Genomic DNA, 12,831 nt, shown 5'->3' with positions numbered 1-12,831 from the left:
TATTTTAGCTTAAAACTGCAGGAATTTATCATTGTGTGTTGGAATTTGGCGGCCCCTGTGGACAAATGCGGTAGTGTTATTTTTTCCCAGAATAAAGACTGCGTCATGTCGTTAATATGTTCTATGATCTGTGTATTTCAATTAAATTCAATTAAAATTTGTATTTCGAACATGTGAAAGAAATAAAAACATAAATAGAATAATGTAAAGAAAAGGAAAAAAAAAAAAAAAAAAAAAAAAAAACAACAAATAAGAATAATGACAAAATCAGAATAACATTTTTTTTTTTTTTTTTTTTGCCAGTAATAAAACACAAAATAACCAACAAAATATTTAAACATTTTAACATGACCGAAAAGGAGTAGTTAGAAGAATTTGCTTTGGAAGTGAGTGAAAGAAAACTTTTTTTCACTACTTTTTTAAATGTTTAAACAGCTGTTTGCAGGATTCATAGCGATACAAGCTACTGTTGATTGCTTGGTGAATTTTGAACACCATCCTCAAGCTCACATAAAGCTTTGCGGTGCTTGTTTTGCTGCACAAATGCAGCTTAGTTTATGTACAAAGTACTATATGTTTTTTTTTTACATTCCAGAAGGAAGTGCAACGTTCCAGTGATGGTTTTGAATCCTTTCAAATCTCACAATCTTTTCTCTTTCCCAGAATCAGCTACAACCACAACAGATTATGAATTTCTGCTTCCTTTTAACTGGCCCTTTAACATATTGCGCACTGCGAAAGTGGTTTGATTATGACCTAATGAGAGGCATTAAGAATAACTATATAGAAATAGACAATCTTCTTGTTATGTAGGTCATATAGAGGCTTCTATATTCAATTTAGGCTGTTTCATAACCCGTTAAAAACTCCGTGTAGCTTTAAATAACACAGCTTAAATCAAACCTCCAAACGGCTAATTGTCACTGCAGCTATCTCTCATCGGGATCTTTTTTTTTTTAAAGATCCTTTAAAAGTTGTATTCACTCTCCATATTATTACAACTTATTCACTTGAAAACCTTATTTTCCCAGCAGTATCCCTCGCTGTGGCTCTCAGCCATGCTAATTTTTCATCTACATCATTTCATTGAGTTTTAATTAACACTACAAGGATTCAGTGTCCTCAAATGACATCACTCGGAGCACAAATTCAACCTCATTAGCTCTCAATATCTCTTAAACCAAGCAGGTTTTAGTGTTATGTGATGATAGATGATGTACATAATGAATTGATTAGTTGTTCAACCAGCTATCCCCTAAACCACCCTGCTAAGATCTCAGTCTATCCCTGTAGCTACTTTGTTATTAATAAGACCGAGAGATAAGGGGGGCACACCATCCCTTTACTTCAGCTCTTCCACAAGCTTTGCTGTCTCTCCCGTAATTCCTGAAAAGCCAAACTCAGAGCCCTCTTCTTCGCTGAGTAAATTTAAAAACACGTAGTCTCAGATTGTCCCTTTTTTTACCTTTTCGCTCTCGTTATCCTCTTAAGTTGTGTGATATTTTTGCAATCTGATTCATCTCCAACCCTCTGCTCCGCAGAGAGTCACTGAACTGCCAGGAAACTAGTTCTAATACACTTACACCATTACAAAGTGTCAGGCAACCACTTCTCCTTCAATTGCTGCTTTCCTTCTGCCAGACAGCTGGAATTAAAGTGGTTGCACTACAAATGTAACATCAGCCACTTAAAGAGAAAAGGCATTGTACTAGTTTAAAGACCAGGGCACATTTACAGCCTACCGCAGCTCTGCTGCAATATTCCGTTTTAAAGAATTGCCTATTGTTGAACGGAGACGTCTGCTGGCTCCGCGTGCTGCGTTTTCACTGGAAAATGCCACTGGCTCATTAAAGGAACTGCAGTCAACATATTAAGTTTCACTCCCACTTGAATTGTCGGTGCGTTTGTAGATTTGCGGAGTGACACCCTTACCTGCCGCCGTTACAGTGATGTCTTCGGGTGATCCATAAAATGTTATTATTTAAAACAAGCGCTTTATGGATTGCTTACGAGGCATGCTTAGCACGTGATTGATCTGACCTTTCACAGACCGTCGTTCTTTGGAAAACATCAGCCTTAACCTTTTTTAGCTGGATTACCCTGCCAGGATGTCTGTGTGTGTGTGTGTGTGTGTGTGTGTGTGTGTGTGTGTGTGTGTGTGTGTGTGTGTGTGTGTGTGTGTGTGTGTGTGTGTGTGTTAGTAGTGTAAACGTTATTGGTGTTTGTGGTAAAACGCCATCTAGCAACGCCTGCCTCATATGCTTTTTAAAAGGTTTGCGTTGCTGAGATGAAAATAATACATTACTGATTGATTGATCAATCATGTCTGAAAGGTTATCAGCCTCTGTGTGTGTGTGTGTGTTACCATGTGTGTGTGTGTGTGTTACCATGTGTGTGTGTGTGTGTGTGTGTGTGTGTGTGTGTGCCATGGCTTGATGCAGAATAGAGATTGATGGAGGCTTGCCGTGAGGAGGATACTCAGTTATCTCCTTGTAATTAAAATCCACCTCATAAAGATTATTGACTCCCCCACCACACAAACCAGCATGCTCCCTCGCTTGGCAGGGTTTGCAAAGCGCTTCTTAAAAAATGAAAAATAGCATATTAAGCAGCACATATTTCCCATTTATGCGGAACATTTAGATGTGGTTAAGTTATCGTAATGTGCAATAAAACCTGGATGTGAAATTTGTAATCCACTTTGGAAAATTGCTTACTATATTGCTTTAACATCCTCTGAAAGAGCTTTTGAGATGTGTGTGCCAGGTTTATTGTGCGCTATAATTTAAAAGTCCTCAATGCAGGCAGTAAATATAAATTTATTAGTGGCAGGTTTAAATAGGCAGACGGAGGTAGCGTGAGTGAGTGGATGCTTGAGCGTTTGCTGTATGTACAGTGTGTGTGTGTGTGTGTGTGTGTGTGTGTGTGTGTGTGTGTGTGTGTGTGTGTATGTGTGGGTGGGGTTACTGTGTAATGCTTTAAACTAAACCAAACTGATGGCATCTTAACTGTTTCTAATTGTGGGTCGGTGGTTCCTCTTGAATTTGACATTCAGGGACTAAATCAATAATTAGCCATGTTATTCTAGCATGACAACAAAATGTGTGTGTTGTTTCAGTTCCAGGCTAAGCAATGGTCAAGGACCTAAAATCACAATCTGGCACAATATTTAAAAAAAAACCCTGTGAAGAGCATAAAATCATCCTCATATGGCTCATTTTACTTGAGATAAAGGTTCTGACGTAGAAAGAAATATGTTCCCAGGTGACATCGCATGCATTTTTGATGTATCTGTCTGAACATTTCACCCTTTTGTTCATATTTCCAGCCGGCGGAGAGCTGCTTCTCTGGGGTCAGATCCCCTGTGTGTCCCGGGTCATCGATCATCCGGGCCTCAAAAAGCTCTGGACCCCACAGCCTGTTCCCCTGGCAGGCAGGAAGGTGTGTGTGAGAAATCCTGGACAAATTATGTTTTCAGACTCCTCGAGTCTCAAGTAGATGAAAGTTCTGGGATCTTTCCGACTAGTTTTAAATGGAATTCTTAAAGGTTTCACACTGAATCACATATGGGTCCTGAACACAACCCAATCAATGATGTCATCACAGAATTTCACAGCTGTCAAAAAAAAGTGTAATATGCCAGAAATAATTAAAAATCTCATGAAATGTAGACTTTTTATTGAACTTCCTGGAAATCTCTGCATGGTCAGCTTTGAAATGTTCACTGCTTTTAAGTCTAAAAACATATTTCCATTTCATGCAGGTGTGTGATGTGTCCTGTGGTAGCTGGCACATGATGGCCCTCACCACCGGTGAGTAACCTACCATCTCCCCCCAAATGTCCATATCTCTTCCTTTAATTGTTTTTGTGGCGATGAGTGCATCATCGAAGGTAAACCAGTCAAATTCTAGTTTTTGTTGTTGCCTCTTGTTCCTCGCTTCTCTCCCCCTTCCCCCAAACGATGTCTTGCTCCTCCTCAAAGCCCCTCCTCACTCACTTTCTCACTCATCAAACCATAATTCACTTCAGAGGGAAGCATCATTAATGCACAGTAGGACACAGCAGCTTGATGTGTGCTAATTATATTGTGTGTTTTACACGCTGGATGACTTTTGCTTAGTCAGTGATGAGCTCAGTCTCTCATAATTGTTTTTTTGGATGTGATGAGTTTATAAAAGCCTGTCTCTATGTGTGTGTGTGTGTGTGTGTGTGCAGATATATGTACCTACGCATGTATATCCTTGCATTTAAGCTGCCTACATTTCCTGTTTTTAAAGCCAACAAAAAGCAGATTAGTCCACAGCTCCACGCATCAAAGTCTTAAACTTAATGATGACCAAACATTCAGATTCTCACGTTTTAAAACTGCACGCAATTTTAAACTCCATCACAAAACTTTGACATGCAACCATGGCGCTGCAATCCATGACTTTCCCTCGCATTCCCCACAACCCATGTGATCCTTTTAGCACTGTACATCACTCAGTGCCGTTGCTGGAGGTGCTGCTCAGCCTCTGGCTAATCACGCTGATTGGAGGTGTCCTTTGGCTCACCTGGGGGCTTCCAATCCTATTAGGCCAACCGTCCTGAGCCGAGCGCAACCAGCAGCCGCTCGTGTTTGATCACCGGCGCTTAGAGCCCACACTTGTCCTCTTATGTTGGTATTAAGGCATGGAGGAGAGGAGCAGCAGGGTGGGGTTTGGCGGGGGGGTTAAAATGTGATCTCCTTAACGCTCTAGGGGGGCAGAGGGGAGTTTGGCGCCTCACCTCCCTCGCTGACACTCCTCTGCACCTCCGACTGGAGCTGGTCTTTAAACTTCTGATGTCGGTTGAAAGGCGGAACACTGAAGTTGTTTTCCAGAGAAAAAGGGAAAGAAATGGAGGGAAGGAAGAATGAAAGGAGTGTTTTCACCTGTTTTAAAGAATATCTTTGAGGGTGTGAGTTGTTTAGAGGATAGAAATGTCTCTCATCACTCCCCTTTTTTTAGTTTTCCGAATCTTTCCCTTGTTGTTGATGTTGTCCATCTTCTCCTTAGTCAATATGCATGAACCCACCAGGCCTGTCACCTCTTTCGACCCCCTTCCTATCTCGACAACATACCCTATCAATTCCTCTCCCACCCTTCTCCCTCACTGCACACCCATCACTATGTCTCTCTTGTGGCTCTCCTTCTTCCTCTCCTCCTCCTCCTCCTCCTCCTCCTTCTTCTTCCCTGGGCAAAGAGCGTCCAGGAAGAGCCATGTGTTTCCAAAGTGGACTGGATGGGAAATCGAAGCAGGGCTTCTGTGTTTATCAAGCCACAGCTCCGTCACCTTGCTCCTACTCCCGTCTGGAGGCCCCGGCAAATTGGTGACAGCAGCAACAACCCTGCAGCACACATGCCCCCCCCCCCCCCCCCCCCCCCCACACACACACACACAGCATAGCACCATGGCCTGTTTAGTTTTATTGCTGGTGTCAGGTGAGGAGGTGGAGGTAGGAGTGCTGTCTAATGTTCACCTCGTACACACCACACACACACCACACACACACACAGAGTCATTTCCACTCCTGCCGACACCTTGGCTAACAAGACCTGTGAACCTCAGTGACAGAACTCCGAGACTTGTCAGAGTCCCAGTCATTTAATGCCAAGAACCGGCCCCAGCTCTAACCCAGCAGGGTTTCTGTATGCACACCGAGCCACAATAGGCTACACAGTGACACCCTGAGCACCAGTCCACCGGATACTGCTGCTCCTTCAGGTTCATATTGTTTTACGGTACAATGAGAAGGATTTTCCTCAAAAAACATTTGTATATCCCTCTGAAACATCGTCTATATGACCCCCACCTTGCCTTGTGTCTGTTTTTTTTATGTATTTTTCTTTTCTGTGGACATCAACCTGTAAAGAAACAGAAACCAGGTGCCAGATCGTGAGCATCCAAGAGGAAGCTACGGAAATGACGGACGCAGCACTAAAAACATGCAAATATAGTGAGGCGAAACACAAGGCGGGCAAAGCTCGTTCCCGAACGAGAGACAACTGGAATGTCGTGTTTACAAACCGCAACGGACCAATCCTCCTCGTTCTGCCGTTAGGTAAAACCGTTACCGCAGTCATCCACGGATATTCTTTCTATAAAATGATACTTGGAGTCATATCCGAGGTGGAAGTGGAGATGGATTCTCTTCTTTGGTCTATAAATGTATGAGTGAATGCTATTACTCTTGCCTGTGTAACGGTACAGTTATGTATCTGTAAACACGCAGGCATCGTCATCTGAAGCAGCTCATACTCGGGAGTCTTTTCAAGTAGTTTTGCATGGACCGCTGCTCCTTTTGTGGTTGTGTACAGGATGCTCGCTGCTCACCTCCTCTTTTCAGCGGCCCTCTTGGCTCCTGGCTGTTATCGCATAAGGAGTGGAGAGGGGTGAGTTGATTCGGGTTAGAGCCCTCGCTACCTTGGAAATGAACTGCACAAACAACGGCTGGCCATTGTGCCTAAGCACTTACAACCATGCCATTTAAGAAAGTATTGATCCGCCCCAGTGCAGGGTCAATCATTGGATCAATGGTGTGTGGGTAGGTCGGCTGGAAGGCTGGTTGACTGCATGAATGAATGGAGGGTTGGATAACGGATGAATGGAGGATTGGTTAACGGATGGATGGGTATGTGCTTTGAGTCATTGATGGATGTGAAGACTGACGGCAGTATGTCTGTCCGAACGTTGAAGACTCGGTTGTCTTTTGTTATGTCCACCTTTCAAACATCAGTAACATTCAACACTAAGAGATTCACTCCAAGTTCATTCCATGTTTTGCCCTCCTCAAATTTGCACAAATTCTAATTAACGAACGTTGTATTCCTCTTAGATGTTTGCTGGCTTCCTTACTGAGGACACGCATCCCTATATGCTACCTACCTACTTCTGCTGGGCTTGGAGTTGCACCGTATATATACATGGCTGGCATAGAAGAGTGGTTAAAGTAGAGACATGAATTAGGAAAGAGTCATTGTCATTAGCATGTTCTTGGTGGATTCCTGTGATGTGTTTACACCAGGGTTGATTGACCTAGTTACCCAGCCCCTGGCAGCAAAACACGGAGAAAATGTAACACAATGCAACACAAGGGAGAGGTGTAGATGCCTTTATTATTCTTACATGTGAGAAGCATTTGAGCGAACACACACACACACACACATGGCAGCGATCATCAGGAGGCTCACGGAGGTCGCGCCTCATGACGGAAGAGAGCTTATTTAAAATTCTGTAAGAGATGTCAATTGTGCCCTCTGCATATTTCTATGGAAAATTTGTAAATAGATCCTTTGTAAATAACTTCTCTCTTGCCAATCACCCTGTCTGCTCTCTGCACAGCAGCATTAAAAATTGATCCTTAGCAGCACCAGGGTGAAATGCTAACATCGCTGCCAAATGACTGATTAAAAAGAAAAACCTTTAATCTTTGCTTAAAAGTGTCTACTGCCTTGGCATGCCTTTCCCCTGTGCTCCTCTATCTTCCCGGGCTGTGAAGGGGAAGGAGGGGGTCGCCTTGGGGGAAACGGGGTCACGCTTCATGTAGAATCAGCGCTGTACTGTAATGTAGCTCAAGAGGTGAGGGATTTCACTAAGAGCAGATCTAGGAATCGACATGCGGCGCTCTCTTCTGAATTTAACCTAAAGCCAAAGGTTAAAAAACGCATTCTAGCGTTCCACGAATCTGTTGGCAATCCTTCTAATGGCTTGCAAAAGAAAATTTTTATTCAAACAAACATTCTGGTAAAGAACAGCAAACAGCTCACGCTGTAAAAGATGTTTAAATAGTGACGGGCCAAACCGAGAACCCATGACGTGAAGATGGGATTGAAGTCAAAGAAAAAAGGCCATCAAAGTGTTGATTGGAGGTGCTGAGAGGTGTGTTTGTGTTTCAGAGAACAGAGGACGTGCTCACGCAGAAAGCCAAGCTCGCTCCGGAGACCTCGTCAGCGATCCCTTACCGCCGGAGCACAGGCAGAAAGAAAACACAGAAGTAAGACAAACACACCTCCTCTTTCTTGCTCTATGGCTCTTTTATCGACTCGCTTGTATACTGTATGACTCTCGCTAACGCTACAGCTCCCGAACTCCGCTCCCGATTGATATCTTCCTGCTTTGCCTTTGCTGACATCCTCATTTCCACGCATCCGTTGTTTTTGCTTCTCAAATTGTCTTTCGTCCATTGTTTCAGTTAGTGTGTAACTGTCCCGTAAATCAAACACATCACTGATGAGTGATGGAGTAGAACCAGTTGCACTTGAGTCAACAAGCACGGCCCTCGAAGCATTTAGTGGCCAATATATTCACTCACCTCTCCGGATATCAGTGAGGATACTGTCACACACACACACACACACACACACACACACACACACACACACACACACACACACACTCCCGCCCCTCCCCGTCTCTCTGTCATTCAGGTGTTTACTGTCATTCATACTCAGGGTTTTTGTATAATCCTCTCACCACACCTGAGTGCTCCCCACTCAGTGTCACTGGATTTACTCCCCCCTCTCCCCCCTCCTCTCTCTCTCTCCCTCTCACCTCTCCTCCCGTGCACAACCCTTTCTCATTTCGCATCAGAGCCATTCTTTTTTACACACGTTGTCATTTCTTATGTAAATAACCGTAGATAAAAAGACAGTAACAGACATTTTAAGTTTTACACACACACACACACACACACACACACACACACACACACACGGCGCTCGGCGGTGTGTGTTTTCAGTCATCCCCTCTCATCAGCCGGTTTGTTTGTAGAAGTGTCTTTGCCTGTAGCCATAAATTAGGGGTTGTGATTTAACTCATTGAGACAACAGAGAAAGACAACGAAACATGAATAAAACAAATGATGTGGAGAAGGTGAGGGAGGGAGAGAGAGGGAGGGAGAGAGAGAGGGAGAGAGAGAGGGAGGGAGAGCGGGGAGAGGAGGGTGAGCTGAAGGCAGAAATGGGCCAGTATGTATTTCTGCTCCACTTTCACTTGGGGAAGGCTTCATTAAGAAATCTGTTTCCAGAGCGCCGTGGAATCTTTCTGTGTGTGTGTGCGTCTGTGCGTGTGTGTGTGTGTGCACATCGTCACGCGTTCATAGGTTAACGCGTGAGGTTGTGTCGACGCACGTGCACGTCCATGCATACATGTGTGCATGCCCGTAAAATTATTTGTGTGTGTTCAGTGGGAGAGATCTCTTAAATTATTTACTCCCAGAACTCTCTAATTGGTATCAAGTTTTTAAATGGGGTCAAATGTTGCGGTGCAGTCTCATGCAGCTTTTCCCTTGCCTTAAGTCTGTATCATTACATCTGGTGCTACAGTGCTGCTGCTTCATTGGTCTTGAACCTCTTAATGCTGTTTTTTTTTTTTGTGGCTCTGCTCTTAGACTGCACACAAAAACTGCACTGAAGGAGGGGAATGTAGTTTTATTACGGCGCTAGTCCATCCACTTATGTCTGTTACATTGAAAAACATTCAGTGAGATATCTGGTGAGTGGTAAACATCAAACAGAGGTGCACTCACACACTCTCACACACACACACACACACATTCACACACACACAGAGAGCCTAAGGCAGCGCACAGAGCTGGTATTAGATTTAAGCCCCCTAATAAAGCCAATTAGAATTACACTGTGCACTGATGAAGGAAACCTTACCAGGGGATTTCTCTCACCTCCACACATACACATGCAGACGTGCAACATGCATATACATACATGCATTCTAACTATCGCACCACTGGGGAGGATTTATTGTTACATTGTCGAGTGCCTTTTCTCATTTAGACGCGGGAAACAATAATTTTACAGTTAGGCAAGTTGCCTAAAAGGTGTAATCAATTACCCATCAAATATTACTCATGGAAATGTATGTTATTAGCCTCCACTCCTATTAAGACAGCAAACTCTAATACCAAGTCAGTTACACCACCTGCCCTGAAATGTACACAATGACTACATTTCAGGGAGCAGAGTTCATAAATGAACACATTATTACAAATTATATACTTTGATATAGTTAAAAACCTACTTTGAAATGTCGTTTCCCTATCATTTCCTTTGAATGTACACTTAATTATATTGTGACCCATGTCACAATAGGAACAACCTATAGATCTTGTTTATCTCCCTGACAGGACTCCAGGCAGGTGCAACACATTCTGCTTCGTGATCTGGAGGGATCAGAGAGCCCTGAGGAGCAGGAGGGAGATGGAGAAAGTGAGAGTACAGAGGAAGAAGAGAGATGTGTGGAAAGACTGGACAGAGTTGAGGGCGATGACTTTTCCATTGCCAGGTGTTCAACAGGGATGGACCGGAGAGGAAACGGACGCTCCATCAAATCTGAGACGGAGTGTTGCGGGACGGCAGGGCCGTGGGAGCTGAGGAGAGGACCACGCAGAAGCAGAGGAAGCAGAGACGTGGTATTCACCACTCTGCATCTTTTACCCAGGTCGGAGGCAGAGCCCCGTCGGACCACCGCCAACACCTTACCCCAGCTACAGACCGGGCAACAAGCTCACAGCAGAGCCTTAGTCGAGGCACGGAGGGTGAGTGTTGATGAAATCTTGTGTTTGTACCTCCTTTGTCTCACTAAGTACAATCCAAAGATTGGTTTTGCTTTGATTATATGAGAGTGAATAGAAACAGATGGATGACCGGTGACATCACAGGGCTGCCCCACATATCTAAGGGAGCTGTGGTTTTACTTTGAGAGGCAGTATTTAATCACTTTGTATTAAAGAAGCAAGCATACATTAACTGGTTGGCAGGCTGAAGGTGTGACTTTAGTAATGGACTGGTGGAAGTCATTTACAAAGAGGAAGCAGTTAACAATGAAGTTAAAAGTGCTTTATATTCCGGAGAGACTGATCAGAGGAAGCTCTTTCAAACCAGCGTTGATAAATTGTGTAATCATGAAGATGAGGCCTTTATTGTTATATAATTGCACATCATATATATTTTTCTCCTGATTCTTGTTGAAGTTGGTATAATGATAGAGCATCAGGTAATTTCCTCAGCCATGCAAAAGCTAATTTCTGGGTGAGCCTTCACATCTATTCTTTCTTCTGTCTTTGTCCCAGGAGAGATCTTCACATCTGACTGAATTGGTCCAAACATGTGGAAGTGACAGTGGCATTTTGCAGAGTCCCAGGGTCAGACCCAAACCTAGACCCCCTGGGAGATGCACAGGACCCGCGGATCAGACCGTAGCCTCTTGTCACCGTTCAAGAGTTAGACCACACACTGACCTCAAGTCTCCGAGTTACACTTTCTCTCCCCATCTGAGCCCTGGACAGCGAGCTCAGATGTCCTTCCCTTCCTTCCACCGGGGAGTCGGAAACGCTTTCTCCCCGACCTCTTCGTCTTCTGAACTATTCAGGCCCCGTTTTCACTTTACTCCACACTGTGATTTGGCAAATATTACAAACCATCTCAGTCAATGACACTCATGAACCTTGACATCTTCTGAAAGCATTAGACTTTGGTCTTCCAGCCAAAGCCGAAGCATGTCGGAGCTGCAGAGTCCTTGAATGAGTAGTTTCAACAGAACCGGAGAGGGGAGGTTTTTTTTTAATACTTACAGTTACTTACTTGCTGTTTATTAAAGACAAAATGCCCTCTATTTACTATACTATTACCTCTTTCATTACTTTTTACGACAAACTATACTATGACGGCTTTCGACACATTAAACTATGACTTTTTTGATGACTTTTTCAATATACTATTATGTTGAAGAATTAGGGCCATATTAGGGCCACTGTCAGGAAAAAAATGGAGCCGAGAGAGGTGGGAAATATTCTGAGAAAAAAAAAGTTGCAAATTTGCTAGTTTATTACGATGCTAACAACTGGCATTTATGCTAGCTAACCTCCCATGAATGTTGCATTTATTTTTCTAATTAATCCATCCCAACGCTCCTGAGGGTGGTGGTTTGGCTAAGCTATCGGTAGGTCATAGAGGAAGTAGCTTGCTTGTTGCGTTGCTTGACCCGGATTTTTGCCGTTGCTATGACAACAAGTGAAAGCTACAGCTAGCATCTCAGCCCAACCACCCAATCAATAAACACCCATAAGATGACAATTTGGCCCATGTAAAATTAACAATTAACCAACAATAACCATCAACAGCCATCACTCAAAGGACCTTAGCAAAGCGTTGTCACACGATGGGATGCATTAATTACAAAAATAAATGCGACATTCATGGGAAGTTAGCTAGCATAAATGCCGGTTGTTAGCATTGTAATAAACTAGCAAATTTGCGACTTTAAAACGAGCAAATTTACTAGTTTTAAAATCGCAAATTTGCCACTTTTAAACTAGCAAATTTGCGACTTTTTTTCTCCGAATATTGTCCACCTCTCTCGGCTTCTTTTTTTTTTTTCCTACTGTGGCTTTTTTTCATTCATTTCTTCGACATACTAAACTATGACATTTTTGATGACTTTTTTGTCTTTTTTTCAAAATACTACACTATGACTTTTTTTAAAAGGGTATTGATTTGCTGCTCAGGGGAGTGATGAGTTAAAAAAAATGCTTTTGAACTGTGATTTTCTTTGTGATCAGCAAACCCAACACTGACTACATACAGGCGTGCAATACTGATGGCATTGAGACATCCCCCATTAACACACCCCATTGTGTCCTACACTCCCCATGGTTTGTTTTGGTGTGTGAGAGTAAGTGTTGGCTGTGCGTATCACGTCTTTGCCCTGCGAGACTCCTGCCAATCGATTGAAGGTGAGACCTGTCGATTAAACACCCTGAGCTGTGCTCTCTACCTAACCTAACCCACGCTGAT

The 12,831-nt window shown here is 43.4% G+C and overlaps 2 protein-coding genes across 2 annotated transcripts in view; one reads left to right on the top strand and one right to left on the bottom strand.

Moving 5' to 3' along the window:
• LOC311023748 (serine/threonine-protein kinase Nek9-like) overlaps positions 1-11,537 on the top strand; it is a 268,007-nt gene extending 256,470 nt beyond the window's left edge. The window contains exons 9-13 of the mRNA XM_084025764.1: positions 3,329-3,441; positions 3,764-3,812; positions 7,918-8,015; positions 10,164-10,574; positions 11,109-11,537. Of these exons, the coding sequence (XP_083881890.1) occupies positions 3,329-3,441; positions 3,764-3,812; positions 7,918-8,015; positions 10,164-10,574; positions 11,109-11,471 (1,034 nt within the window). The 3' untranslated portion in view covers positions 11,472-11,537. The remainder of the gene's footprint in view (positions 1-3,328; positions 3,442-3,763; positions 3,813-7,917; positions 8,016-10,163; positions 10,575-11,108) is intronic.
• Positions 1-12,831, bottom strand: part of mctp1a (multiple C2 domains, transmembrane 1a) — a 455,748-nt gene that overhangs the window by 11,780 nt on the left and 431,137 nt on the right. The window lies entirely within an intron of this gene.

The sequence above is a fragment of the Eutrigla gurnardus genome, assembly GCF_963514095.1.
Source record: "Eutrigla gurnardus genome assembly, chromosome: 13".
Taxonomy (NCBI): domain Eukaryota; kingdom Metazoa; phylum Chordata; class Actinopteri; order Perciformes; family Triglidae; genus Eutrigla; species Eutrigla gurnardus.
Note: the sequence above shows the minus strand (reverse complement) of the source record. Positions and strands in the feature narration are given on the sequence as shown.